This window comes from Protopterus annectens, chromosome 7.part1 (assembly GCF_019279795.1).
Source record: "Protopterus annectens isolate FY-2018-M chromosome 7.part1, PAN1.0, whole genome shotgun sequence".
NCBI lineage: Eukaryota > Metazoa > Chordata > Ceratodontiformes > Protopteridae > Protopterus > Protopterus annectens.
Window position 1 is genome coordinate 523,440,438 of NC_056740.1, and position 15,386 is coordinate 523,455,823.

At 41.8% G+C, this 15,386-nt stretch overlaps 1 protein-coding gene across 1 annotated transcript in view; it reads left to right on the forward strand.

Annotated features, from left to right (window-relative positions):
* PIGB (phosphatidylinositol glycan anchor biosynthesis class B) overlaps positions 1-15,386 on the forward strand; it is a 369,888-nt gene that overhangs the window by 218,791 nt on the left and 135,711 nt on the right. Inside the window, exon 7 of the mRNA XM_044078951.1 lies at positions 1,051-1,102. Within this exon, the coding sequence (XP_043934886.1) occupies positions 1,051-1,102 (52 nt within the window). The remainder of the gene's footprint in view (positions 1-1,050; positions 1,103-15,386) is intronic.

A 15,386-nucleotide genomic window follows, 5' to 3' on the forward strand; every position in this document is an offset into this window, starting at 1 on the left:
CACACACATATATATATATATATATATATATATATATATATACATACATATATATATGTGTGTGTGTGTGTATATGTATATGTATATATATATTTATATATATTTATATATATATATATATATATATAAAATTATATATATGTTTAGCTTTACAAAAGTGAATATATACTTTTAAATGCTAATCAGTTAGCTGCAGTGATTAAGATGTTTTATGATACACAAAAGTTCCACAAAATTTAATTGCAGTGCAGACCTCATGGAGTTTAGATTACTCGGATTTACTATGACTAATTTTGTCCTGTTTAATCAGCACACAGTTGAGCAAACATAAAATGTTTAAAACCTAAGGAGGTCATAAATTGAAAAAGCAACACTATCAAGGTCATGATTTAACACAAAAATATTTTTTGAAGTGGGAAAGCCTATCTTACATCACTGTTGCACCAAATCCCCCACACCTCTGAACTAATCAACCCCAAGGGCTGCACAAACGTTTAGAAACTGAGAGAAATTGAACACTCACCATGTTCCTGTTTGCTAACACTAACATTGCTTGAACCAACCATGCAACCTTCCATTTACAGTGTGCTGAATGTTGATTAACTGGACATCAGCAAGCAGTAGATTTCCATTACATCCACAGCCGTAGTGTGCTACTTATTAACTTCTTGACATATGATGTATGTGATTCCTTATTCACTTAATTCTGCATTCCTTGTATTATTATGTTGCCCAGAGTTTTCTGTTGTATTTGTTTTGGGTTTTTTTATTTCTTTTTTGCATTAGAATTAACTACCACTTGTACTCAAGGGAAAAAAGGGCTGTAATTATCCAGTGGCTGTATTCACTGAGAGTGTGAATGTAGCTTTACAGAACAGGAATTTAACACATAATTGCAAAAGAAGAAAGTGTTTGCTATGTTGTATTTTTTCAATTGGTTACCTAGTTTATAAGCAGTAAAAATAAAGAATGTGTATATTTATTAGATATTAATGCACATCAAACCACTGATCATGTTCTGCAGTACATTGTGCCTTTTTATGTTCACAGATTCAAAATACTGGGCATTTCTTTGATAATTGATCGTGTATTTTTTGGCAAGGTACGTTGTACAGTTCCATTGATATCACATGTAGATATTTTATTATAGTTTATGAAATTATGTAATTTTTTGAGACACTTGATTGCCTTACTTTATTTATTTATTTGAAAAGAATGTTCATTTTAGATATAGCACAGATTTTAAAGCACGTCACAAGTCTTTGTGTGAAGTAGGTTTCTTGTATATGTGTGAAACATCAAATTCAATTTACCTTGTCAGTTAATAGCTTTACAATTTATACTATCTTTTTGTTTCTAAAAATATTGTGAGATTTGATGGGAGATCACCTTGGTGGCTGTCCGTAATCTGTTTACCACTTTTAACATTTTATTGCAAAGGCATAAAGTCAGAAATCTTTTTGAGATATGACATGGAGAGTACAGTGTAAGGTTATCTGAATGGGACAAACAAATCATATGTTAAACTAACAGAATAAAGCAGTTTGCATGCACAGCTGTAAAAGTAAATGAGTAAAACTTGGATATCCCGGTCCAGTACAGTGCTGAAGCTGTAGCCCCAGAGTATAAATTACAAATTTAAATTAGCAAAAGGCATTTAAGTTTGGGGAGTAATTAAAAAATAAAATTTGCCTTTTGATGCATGAGTCCTTCCTGTATTCATGTTGCCTAATTTATCCCCACATTTAATGATATGGGAATGCCTTTCTACAAAACTAAAATGCATATTTTGGACAGCTAATAAAAACTGAAAGTATCTTTGTGACAGGTATAACAATATGGGTGTGTAAGAGAGCACAGATGTGTAAACAGAACAGATAACACATTCCATATTGCATGTGTGATACCTTTACAGGCTTAAATTTATTTTTACTACTACCCCAGAGTAATAGACTTCAAGTAAACTGTTAACCCCACTAACATAATCTGCACATACAATGTAATTTTGTTATTAAATTATTTTTTGTTGCTTTTTAAAACACCTTTATTGTCACTTGTGACATAAGCAAACATATATATATATATATATATATATATATATATATATATATATATATGTATTTGTGTGTGTGAGAGATGCCCGTGCACTGGCCCAGTAATCAAGGGGTCTCAATCCTCACCACTAGCACCAGTGAGGGGCGTGCACATTGGGAAGGATAACAAGTACACACACAGTCGCACAATAAAGTACAATTTCCCTTAAGAGCACACAGAGATCACAGTCAGTCTGGGGCTGGTTTCTGCCTTTCTCTCCAGATCCCTAATATGACTCCCCACTGGCACAGCTATAGGATTCACATCTCAGTCGAGTAGTCAAGCAAAACCTCCAGCACCCTCTCTGTCCAACCAGTGCTTCGTGTCCCTGCCCACATAGCTGACACACACACACTTTAAAATTTGATTTATGTACAAACACACAGACACCCCTGTGGAAGGCTGGCACAGGTTCTCCAGCTGTACCCCCTTTCTGCCCAGACTGTAAGGTAGTAATCACTGACCCCAACTACTCTTAAAGGCCCTTCCCAAAGGGTTACCAATTACACTGTGTAATATTACTGTTCTCCATATAGCAAGTGTGACGCAGGCCTAAGGCTATTCTGGAGTGGCTTAGTACAGTATCCCCAAATACATGCAAGTACTCTAGAAATTAAGTTATCTCTACACACTGAGCAGAGTGGAGGAGAGGTGTTGACTACAACTGTTAGCTGAGATTTGGCTGCTGGCTAGTGGGGGTTGGTTGTTTTGTGTTGTTGTAAAAAAAAAGTTGTCTTAAGGTTGTATCTTCTGGTATTTAAGCCCTAACTCTGAGAGGATTTCTGTCTATACACACTGAATAGAGTGGAGGAGAGGTGTTGACTACAACTGTTAGCTGAGATATACAAGTATCCTGTTTTTTTATTATTATTTATACTGATTATTGTTTCTAGCAATTTATATGTAGCACTTTTTATTGCCTGCTGCACAGTTTTTGAGTGTATTTTTATTGCTATTAATTAATCTGCAGGGGTAACTGATTTGTTTTTAGTTAAAAAAGCATTCTGTAGAGTCTCATTGCTCTTTTATTTGTTTAAAAACTTTCATTTTATGGCTTTCTGTAGTGCTTCCTCTCTGTAGGATAATAGCTTTAGTATTCCCACCCTCCGTCCCTGTTGGTGTCTTGCTGTTATACATGGTGGCTTGCAGTTGCCCGCCCCTACTGTAAATCTGATCTGGGACAGTCCTCCCAGTCTAGTGTCATTAGCTCATTCTACCTAATACAGAGAGAACATTTGATAAGGCCTTCTGTTTCTCCTTGTTCCCTTTCGGAAAAAAAAAATTGCCTGAATCTCCTTGATTCTGACTGTGTTTCTCAAACATTTTGGAAATATAGAGTATATTTTAGAGCATTTATTATAACTATAATTGCCTTAATATTGCTACAACTCAAGTGCTCTAGGTTGCACTGCATCTGAAGTGTTTGTGTGTTTTAGCTGCTTTTCTGTATATATAGACTTCTCTGTATATGTAGACTAGCTACTTATTCTGCTGTGTTACTGCCTCTTAAATCGTTTTTCAGTTCTGCACTTGCCTTGCTTCATTTAAAAAGTTTTAAATTGCTAATTTTGTAGAGTTTTAATTGCATTTACTATTTAGGACTACACACTCAAGTGTGTTAGCCTTTTCTGTGTATATTTACTGTATTTTATTTAGCCTGTTTCAACAAAAAAAAAATACTATCTTGGTTGCTCGTTTCCCACCTTTTCTAACCAGTCCATATCCCAGGCTTTGCTTGTCTCAGGACTTTATTTTCTGTGCTCAGAGCTATCCAAACCTTGCTGTGGTAGAGGGAAGTCGTACTGCTTACCAGTGGGACTGGTGAGCATTGTACTGCCTATCTAACGCTAGAGGAGTTGTTTCCAGCTCTGAAATTGTACTTTTATTAGCCTTTTTGGGCTGATTTCTATCCCTTTCAACTTTGTGGCTTAAAAACGCGTGTGTTTGCACATTTTTCACATCGTGCAGTACTGCGAGGCTACAGTTAAACTATGCCAGGTGCCAGGAAGTCTGCTCTTCAAATTTTCACTTAGAACTAGCTGGTTTCTCAGTAGTAGCACTAAAATCTGAACCCCTGTGACTAGCACTTGCTCTAGAACCTGCTGGAAAGCACTAGGAAGCCTGAAACTGATTCAAGCACTCAGCTCTCCTTGTCAATAAGGAGAAATTAATTATAGGCACTAAACAGCCTATAATTGCAAAGTACCTTGCAAAGGTAAGGGAAAAGAGCTCTTAAACTTTACAAGAAAGCACTAGGAAGCCTGAAACTAATTCAAGCACTCAGCTCTCCTTGTCAATAAGGAGAAATTAATCATAGGCACTAAGTAGCCTATAATTGTAGAGTACCTTGCAAAGGTAAGAGAAAACAGCTCTTAAACTTTACAAAAAAGCACCTAAACAGGCATGTCCAAGGGTCAGCTTTCGGTGATTTCTCCTGTCCACCTGGTGAATCTGGGCATACTGGGGCAGTGCGGCAACTGCCTCATGTACACAGACAAACCTCTCCTCCTACCATCCAACACTACAACCTGCGAAAGATGCACTTACATAACCAAAGTGGAAGCTAAGCTCTCTCTGGCCAAGATTGTGCTAGACCGTCAAGAGGAGAAGGTTAAAACCTGCATTACACCTCAAGCAACTCATAGCCCTTCAAAACCCACACCATCAACACCCACACATAGCAGCACTAAACCCACATATGTGGAGGCCCTTAACATTAACCTGCCCAAGCAACAAGGACCTCCGAAGTCGAAACGCAAACAAACACCAGTCACAACCAAAGTGACACATAGCTCACAACACCAGTGTGCCACCCAACAACAGCCCCTAAGGCAAGACAATGTACCCAACACTTTAGTTATAGGTGACTCTATAGTCAGGCACACTGATGTCCCACTCACCAGGCTGAACAAGGAGAAAATTACAGTCAGCTGCCTGTCAGGTGCCAGGATCCGCCACATAAAACATGCACTCAAGTCACTTCACAACAAGTACAAATACGACTCTGTCATTGTCCATGCTGGAGTGAATGACTTGAGACGTACCTCCCTAGACTACATGAAAAGAGACATGGAAGAGCTCTTGGATCATGTAACCCAGGCAGGTATGACCCTAGCCCTGAGTAGCATCCTGCCTTTGCCCAGAATGATACCACAGTATAAGGACAAAATGATTGACTTCAACAATTGGCTAAGCTTCTGGTGTCATTCAAAGGGGATCCAGTATTTGTCTGCCTGGGAAGACATGATCGACAAACCACGATGCTTTGCCAAAGATGGTCTGCACCTGTCACCCCTGGGATTCAGGTTACTGGCTAAAGCTCTTGCCACCCCTATAGTGCCTTTTTAGGCAAGGTTCAAAGGATGAAACCACCACCGTAACAGATACAAGCATGCAAAATCTGAAGGTAATGCTACTCAATGCTAGAAGTCTAAACCTCAAAATGCACTCTCGAGGCACTCCTAAAAATAGAGAACATCGATATCTGTGCAGTAACTGAGACCTGGTTCAAGGCTCCAGAGAGCACCCCTGCAATACCAGGCTACAATTCTTACCACACTTTTCGGCCACAAAACCAAGACTGAAACACTAAAGGTGGAGGAGTGTCCATATTCACCAAGGATATTCACACCTCCAGGCTAGTTGCCCAACACAATGCATCTGAAATTCTCCAGGTGCAACTAACACTAGGTAAGACTGCAATCCAAATTGTAGCTTGCTACAGATCCCCCACCATGCCCCAAGATTCTCACTACACCTTTCTAAACATACTGGAAAATATTAAGATACAACCAAACACCCTAATACTGGGTGATTTCAACTACCCTGCCATTAATTGGGAAAACTACTCGGGCACCGACTCCTTTTCCCAACGGTTCTTGGAATTCATAAATTCGAATGCCCTGGATCAACTAATCCATTGTCCCACCATGGGAGCCAATATCCTAGACCTGGTCATTACCAACATCGGAGATAGATGCTCCACACCAGTGGTCACCCCCTCATTAGTCAGGTCTGACCATAAGCAAATCACCTTTGACATCCACATCCCACCCCCCAGTAAGAAAACCTCCTTAAAAAACTTCTCCAAAGCCAACTTCATGCTACTGAAATCAGAAGCGACAAACTTCACAACACCCATGCAGACGGGATCTGGAAGTTAGACTGCAGAATCCTACACTAAGGCACTGTATGAGCACATCCACTTGTGCATGAATCGTGCCATCCCAAATAGAACCAAGATGCTCTTCTCCAAAAAAAGGAAGCCAATCTGGTGGTCCCCTGCTATAAACAAACTATACAACAGAGGGAAGAAACTGTTGCAGAAAAGAGGAAAATCCCAGGATGCAAAAAACTCCTTCACCAGCCTCAGTAAGAAGCTGAGATCCTCATAAAATCCTCAAAAGCTAGATATGAAAATAAAATTGCCAAAGATTCCAAAGACAACCACAAGGCATTCTATAGTTATGTCAAGAATCTAAATGGCAATGCTCAGATCTGCTCTGAGCAACAACAGAATGGCATTAAATATACTGATCCCAAAGATATTGCCAATATCCTGGCATATTGATTTAGTGCCATGTTCACCTCCCTCTCACCCCCTAAAGGGCCAAATTCTGATAATCACGGCCACACAGGTAGAAACCGCACTCTCCAGAGCTAAGAATACAGCATCCATGGGACCAGATGACATCCCAGGCTGTGTACTACATGAACTACAAAATGAACTGGCACCTCACCTAAGTGTCATGTTTAATCATAGCCTCCCCTCAGGCTTCATCCCGCTCCACAAGGGAGGATCCGCCTTGGATCCCAGGAACTACCGTCCCATCAGTCTGGCAAGCCTGATCTGCAAGGGCATGGAACGCATTATCATGGAACTTATAAACAAAGACATTGGCAACCTTCAAATACTGGACCTCATCCAGTTTGGGTTTCTGAATGGCCGATCTTGTCTCCTGAATTTGATTGACTTCTTCAAATCAGTCTCCAGAGCTGTGGACGAGGGTAAGGTGGTCCACACAGCCTGTATGGACCTCGCCAAGGCCTTCGACACCATCCCCCACTCTGGAATCACAGATAAACTTACTAAGCTGGGCATAAATCCCTACGTCACTCGATGGGTTGCCAACTGGCTTACTGACAGAACCCAGACTGTAAAAGTAGCCAACTCCAAATCCAGCTCCAGCTCCAGACAAGTGGAGTACCTCAGGGTTCAGTCCTGGGACCACTCTTGTTTGGCATCTACTTCTCTGAAGTACAGGCCAACACTAAGGGACTCCGGCTAACAAAGTTTGCAGATAACTGCAAACTGGGAGCCATTATTGAATCCCCAGATGATGTGGATATTCTACAAAAAAAGCCTTACAGAAACAGATGCCTGGTGCCAGAGCCATGGGCTCAAGCTTAATGCCAAGAAATGTATAGTTATCCCCTTTGGAAAAAAACATGTACCCATGAATTACCACATAGGTGGCAGGACGCTAAACATCGAAAGTGTGATGAGAGACTTAGGGACACAGGTGGACAGTGGTCTCAATTTCGATAACCACATCGCCACAACAGTCAGGAAATCCTTCTGTGTGGCACACCTCATCACTAAGGGCTTTTCATCCAGAAAAAAGGAGGTCATTGTCCCACTGTACTCATCCCTCATTAGACTCATTGTAGAGTATAATGCCCCGTTTGGTATGTACCTCACAAGACATCTGCAACAGCTGGAAAGGCCACAGAAATACCTCACTAAAAGAATCACAGGCCTAAAGCAGATGCCATATGCTGACCATCTAAAAAAAACTCCAGCTGTACTCTGTGGCATATTGTCTACTCAGAGGCGATCTCTGCTTAACCTACAAGGCCATGTCAAACCCTGAGCTGTTGGACATGATCCACTTAAAGAAATCTCAATCCCTCAGAGCCACACGCTCCAGGGATTTAAACCTTGTCCACAATGAACAAAACATGCTGGAGGGATAGGTTACTGACCCAGAGACTCCCCATACTCTGGAATAGACTGCCCATACATGTCAAGCAGAGCGCCTCATTGGCCCTATTCAAAAGGAACCTTGATGATTGGATGGGAGATAGGAAATTCACCCCGGGGATCATGTCAGTCGACCTGCTAGACAGGGGCCCAGAGAAGTAAATATTGTGGGAAGAAATATCCAGGGAATTGTTATGGCTAGGCTTGCATAGGCCCTAGGGCCGATAGCCTAATACCAACCTATGAACAAAACAGCCACAGCTGATGTGTTATTATTTATTAAATATTTTAAACCTAAGACAAATCTCATCAATTCAACACAGTTCTAATTAAGAGTTCAGAAATCACAGGAAAATGCTTTAAAATAATACTGTAGAATACTCTGACATAAATATAGAAAACAGCTAGACTAATCTGGCTATTTCTGTCAGTCTCTAAGGGAAATCACTGTTCTAAATAAATATCTTACGTACAGAGCAAGCAAGTGCTGGTGAGTGGATGTTCTTCAGATAAAATCCAAAATGCTCTATCTTTCTCTCTGAAAAAGTCTTAAACTGATAAACACCCAGTACTGCTGAGCCATTTCACATTACATCATTTTTATCACTTCTTTATTTCCCAGGCTAACAGAAACTTAAAATTTACATTTCTTAGTAAGCTGTACCTGGCCAGGAAGCCACAGCAATAAAAGACATTATTCATGTAAAACCTTAATGATTAGCTCTTAAATCAAGACCATAGAAAGAATTTCCTGGCCCAGACATCCTGTCTCCGAGCTTGAGATCAAACAGTCATGCAATGCTTGACTTATCAGCTTTCTTCCAGCAGGGTGCACTGTGGTTACATTTTTGATGTTCAGAACATATAACAGTTTTCTTACATTTGTAAACGGCCTGTGGATTACATTAATATTTACAATGACATAGAATTAACAACAAAATTCTATCTAGCTAGGCTGGCAGCCTTCATATATCTCCCCCTTCGGAAAACTCAAGCTAGTTTTTCAAGTGACCCTTGAGAAACATTGCTTGAGAGGGTTAGGTCTGTCTGAGTATACCTTACCCCATTCCCTGTCTTGAGAGCCCCTCTGCATTGGCATTGATAATTCCTCTGCGGTGCTGCACTGACATATATGCTTACAACCCTAGACTCTATGTTAGCAACTTGGCATTTTGCTGGCAGGCTCGGTGTAACCATGTTAGGGGACTGTGATCTGTAACTACAGTGAATTTTCTTCCATACAGATAAGGATGACATTTCTGCAGTGCCCACAATATGGCTAGACATTCCTTTTCTACAGCTGCATAGCATTCCTCCGTGGGTTGGAGCCATCGACTGAGATAAACCACTGGGTGCTCTTCTCCCTCTGAATAAATCTGGCTAAGTACAGCCCCCACCCCATGGTTTGAAGCATCCACCTGCACAACAAATTATTTACTGTAATCTGGACTGGCTAACACAGGGGGTCCTCCAAAAGCTTCTTTAAGCTTCTGGAATGCCTGATCACATGCTGGGGTCCACACTACCTTATCTGGCCTGTTTTTCCTTGTCTGTAGTACCCTGCTGTCCCTAAGAATGCCCTCAGATACTTTTAGGTTACAGGTGCAGGCCATGCCTGAATGGCTTCCACTTCACCTCCTGATATGTTGAAGGTGCTCTTGCCAGGAATGGCTGTAGATGAAAATATCTAGGTAAGCAAGGCAAACCCTCCTGCTCCTACTAGGATATGATCTTACCAGCCTCTGGAAAGTCGCTGGGGCATTTTTCATCCTAAAGGGCATCTTTGCGCACTGATGCAAGCCAAAAGTCACAGAGGCTGACCTCTCTCTAGCACTGGGAGTCAAGGACACCTGCCAGTAACCCTTGGTAAGATCAATGGTGGTAAGATACTTGGCCCCATCTAGCTGCTCTAGGGCTTCATCTGTCCTAGGCAAGGGGTAAGCATCTGACTCTGTGTGACTGTTTAATTTCCTGTAGTCCACACAGAACCTGTTGCTGCCATTCTTCTTTGGCAGAAGCACCACTGGGGAGGTCCAGAGACTGTTAGGCTCTTGAATTATCCCTAGTTCCAACATTTCCTGTATCTCCTCCTGTTTGACTCTCTCAGGCACCCTGTAAGGGGCCTGCCTAATAGGCCTTTGGGGGTCCTGTATCCACTTGGTGCTGTACCAGGTGGATGCACCATGGTTTCCCAGTGAACATGTCCCCAAACTTCTGTAACATTCTCGAATCTGGGTAGGAGATAGCTGCTGGGGACATTGCTACCCCTTCCACTGAGGTGTCAGACCGAGCCTCACTGAAGAGATCAGTCACCAGATCTCCCTCGGACTCCTCCTGCAATCCACTGCAAGTAGTCAGCACAAGGGCCTCCCTATCGTGGTAAGGTTTCATCATGTTAACATGGCACAGTGTGTGCCCCTGCCTTCTGCATAGCAGTTGCCACCATGTAATTAACATCACTTACCTTTTTTATCACCTTGTAGGGTCCCTCCCAGGCTGCCTGCAGCTTGTTGTGTGTGATAGAAATGAGAACCATTACCTGCTGCCCTACAGCATACTTGCTAGTTTGAGTGTTCCTATCATACCAGACCTTTTTCCTGCTGTTGGGCTTCTGCCATGTTCTCCTGGGCTAAGCCCATGAGTGCTCTGAGCCTTGTCCTGAGATTTAGGGCATTTGCCACAACAAACTTCTTTTGGGATTCACACTCACCTTGCCACTCATCACAAATTAAATCTAGAGGCCCCCTCACCCTATGCCCATACAACAACTCAAAGGTTGAAAAACCTGTGGATTCCTAAGGAACCTGTCTGTAAACAAACAACAGATGGAGCAAATATTTGTCCCAGTCCCTCTTAAACTGGTCTGCAAATACCCATAGTATGGACTTGATTGTAGAGTTTAACCTCTCAACAAGACCATTAGTCTGGGGATGGTCTTTAGGTGCTTCACCCTACAGTACTTCCATAGACAAGCCAGCAGGGCTGACATGAAATTGGCACCTCAGTCAGTATTTCTTTTGGGAAACCTACCCTGCTGAAAATCTCTAACAAAGCATTTGCCACCTTTTTTGCCTCAATAAAGGACAAAGCCACTGCCTCAGGGTATCTTGTAGCATAATCTACCACCACTAGGATATACTGTTTCCCTATGGAACTTGGAGTACTCAAAGGCCCCACAGTATCCATAGCTACCCTCTGAAATGGCTCCTCAATCACAGGCAAAGGCATCAAAGGAGCTCTCACCTTGTCTCCTGCCTTGCCTACATTTTGGCACCGCTCACAGGTCCTGCAGTACCCTGTTACATCTCTGGAAATTCCAGGCCAATAGAAGTTGTGCATAATACATCTCTTTGTATGTCTTATGCCCAGATGACATGCATGGGCTATGACTTAAAGTGCCAGATGGTAGGCTCTAGGCACTACCAACTGCTGTATTCTCTCACCTTCTACCCCTTCCTCAGGGGTCCACTCTCTGTGCAGTAACCCTTTGTTCCAGTATACAGATTCCCCACTTCCCTTGAGATTCAGGTTCCTCACAAGCTACCTGCCTCAGGCCTTATAATGTAGGATCTGAGAGCTGATCCTGTCTCAACTCTCTCTTTGTAAGCCTTCCCAGCTCCCATTTCACTGGAAGTCTGGTATCCTCTGACAGAGGTGCCTCACTGTCAGCCTGGGTACTACTACTCACCTCTACCTTTGCAGTCACTCTGTCCAAGGGACCATCAGTACCCACAAGCAGCTGTGGCTAAATTTAATTCTCAATGCTACAGGGTAGCTCCCTCCCTGAAGTAACCACCTCACCAGTCCTGGCTGCAAGTGTGCGGCCTGTCTGGGTCACTCCATGCTTCCAGACCCACATGCTTGTCTCCAAGCCTGACTACGTGTAACTGCATTAACACATGGTACTGACTCTTCCAAATCCTTCCCTATCAGGACATCTGCAGGATGGTAGTTTTGTACCTTGTTTTCTCAAGACAACCTACTGTTGGCATTTTGTCTTTCCCACTTACTGGCTCCCTCACCTTTTGTTCCCCACCTTGCCTCCGTGGTCTGTATGCCACATGGCCCCACTGGTTGTATTCAGAACATTTAACTTTAGGTCCTGGATGTGTACCTAGACAAGTGGCTTCCCATGCTATTGGCAGATTCTGTTAGGGCAGTCTGGGCTGCCCACCATGGGTTCCTTTAGACCCATGAGCAGTACTGGGGGAACCCTTTCCTGTACAGGGATGCCCTGCTTGCTAGGTATAGGTCTTCCTTCTTCCCCAACTCATCTGAAGTAGCACATTGTCTATCAGCTAACCAGATCCTCATGTCCTCAGGCAAAGTGCTAAGGGCTTGTTCCCTCACCAAAAGGTCTGCCAGCCCGACCTATGAAAATAAGTGCTCAGTTCAGCAACATATCCTTACACACTTTCATCTGTCTTACGTCTGTGCTCACGAAACTTTTACCTATAAGTTTCAGGTGTTAGCTTAAACAATTCTAACAAACAATTCTTTACAGCATTATAGTTAAAACAGTCAACATCAGATAAATTGGAAACTACATTTACAGCTTTACCAAGGAGTAAGGGGGTCAGGAACCGTACCCAGAGCCTTTGGTCAACATCATACTGTTTACATACCCTCTCAAACATTTGAATGAAACTATCAAAATTATCCCCCTCTGTAAGGTGTGGAAGAAATTTACTGACATTTTGTGCTTCTGAGGTCCGGTTACTCCTTTCCTCATTACCTCCATGACTCTGCTGAAGAGTCAGGATCTCCTTTTTGTGCTGCCTTTCCTCCACAGCTTCCATTTCCAAACGCCTGGCCTCCAGCTCAAGTCTCTTTAGCACCAGATAGATTTTTAAGTCCTCTGTGGAAAGGTTGAGCTGTCCATTCTTTGAGTGTTGTACATCTCCTTGGCCAGTCTGATCATCCTCCTGATTGCTATTTTCTGATGCAGCTATGACCAAAGCTGCAATCTTGTCTGCCTTAGTCAGGTTTTCATGCACCAGTCCCTTAGCCTGGCACATCTCGGCCAACTGGCTCCTTGTTAGCTTGCCATATTCCTATGCTGATATGCTTGCCTGCTCTCCCTGACTCACTAAGCTAACAAAAGAAAGAAAACAGTTGTGATCTGAACTCTGAATATTCACTGCATGGCTGATTTAGAGTACAAAAACACATTCAGTGATCACTGTACCCAAGCAACAAGAATTCACTATCCACACCACTACAAGCCAGTTAGTATGTGATGTGGCTAACTCACTACTATCAAACAATTAATATTTGATGTGGCTATCCCACCATTGTCAAACAATATGTGACGCCCGTGCACTGGCCCAGTAATCAAGGAGCCTCAATCCTCACCACTAGCACCAGTGAAGGGTGTGCTCATTGGGAAGGATAACAAGTATACACACACACACACACACACACACACACACACACACACACACACACACACACACACACACACAGTAAAGTACAATTTCCCTTAAGAGCACACAGAGATCACAGTCAGTCTGGGGCTGGTTTCTCCCTTTCTCTCCAGATCCCCAATAAGACTCCCCACTGGCGCAGCTGTAGGGTTCAGATCTCAGCAGAGTAGTCAAGCCAAAACCTCCAGCACATTCTCTGTCCAACCAGTGCTTTGTGTCCCTGCCCAAGTAGCAGACACACAAACACACACACACACACACACACACACACACACACACACACACACACACACACACACACACACACACTTTAAGATTTGATTTATATCGAAACACACAGACACTCCAGGGGAAGGCTGGCACAGGTTCTCCAGCTGTGCCTCATTTCTGCCCTTACTAAAAGGTAGTAATCACTGCCACCAACTACTCTTATCAGCTACTAATAAGGCCCTTCCCAAAGGGTGACCAGTTACACTGTGTACTATTACTGTTATCCAAATAGTAAGTGTGACCCAGGGCTAAGACTGTTCTGGAGTGGCTTAGCATAGTATCCCCAAATACATGCAAGTACTCTAGAGCTTAAATTATCTCTACACAAAACAGCCACAGTTGAAAAGTTTAAAAATATTTAATAATAAATAATAACACAAGACAAATATCATCAATTCAACATAGTGCTAATCAAGAGTTCAGAAATAACAGGGAATGCTTTAAATTAATACTGTAGAGTAGTCTGACATAAATATAGAAAACAGATAGACTAAGCTGGCTATTTCTGTCTATCTCTAAGAAAAATCACTGTTCTAAATAAATATCTTACAGAACCTATGAACCTATGAACCTATAAGAGCAAGCAAGTGCTGGTGAGTGGATGGTCTTCAGACAAAATCCAAAATGCTCTATCTTTCTCGCTGAGAAAGTCTTAAACTGATGAACACCCAGTATTGCTGAGTCATTTCACATTACATCATTTTTATCACTTCTTTGTTCCCAGGCTAACAGAATCTCAGAATTTACCTTTCTTAGTAAGCCATACCTGGTCAGGAAGGAAGCCACAGCATTAAAAGACATTATACATGTAAAATCTTAGTGATTATCTCTTCAATCTAGAAAATAGAAAGAATTTCCTGGCCCAGACATCCTTTGTCCAAGCTTGAGATCAAACAGTCATACAGTGCTTGACTTATCAGCTTTCTTCCAGCAGGGTGCACTGTGGTTACATTTTTGAAGTTCAGAACATATAACATATTTTTTTTACATTTAGTTTTATTACATTTGTAAACAGCCTGTTGATTACATTAATATTTACAATGACATAGAATTATCTACAAAATTCTATCTAGCTAGACTGGCAGCCTTCACAATATATAGAAAAGTAAGTCATTTTAATATGTTCACATTTACAAACATTATAAATCACATATATTGTGCTGGATCTAGGACTTTTGAACGAAGTTCAAAAGCCCGAATCCATTACCACTGAACACACTTTAATGTTTTGTAGATTCTAACTGCTATTACTTCTTCCAGGAAAAAAATTTGAACCACAGGTCTTAATATGCGAAGAAACTTGTATAATCTTACATACAGAAAGAGTTTATTTGAAAATGAATTCCTTTGTGCCTAAAGTAATCTCTGAATTTACCTTTAATCGATCTGTTAAATTTTCAGTTTCTGTTAAAAGCCAAAAAAGAAAGAAAGAAAGAAGTCTGCCTTGCCTTGGATGTTCCAAGGGCCCTGAGGGGTTGTGCACAAAAGGGTTAATCTTTTAAACAAACGGTCCAATTGTTTCTTTTACGAATGAAAAATGGGACAGCTATTAATGAAACAAACCCTTTCCAAGTGGGTAACAAATTGCATCGTTTACTGTTGTGATGTTTAAC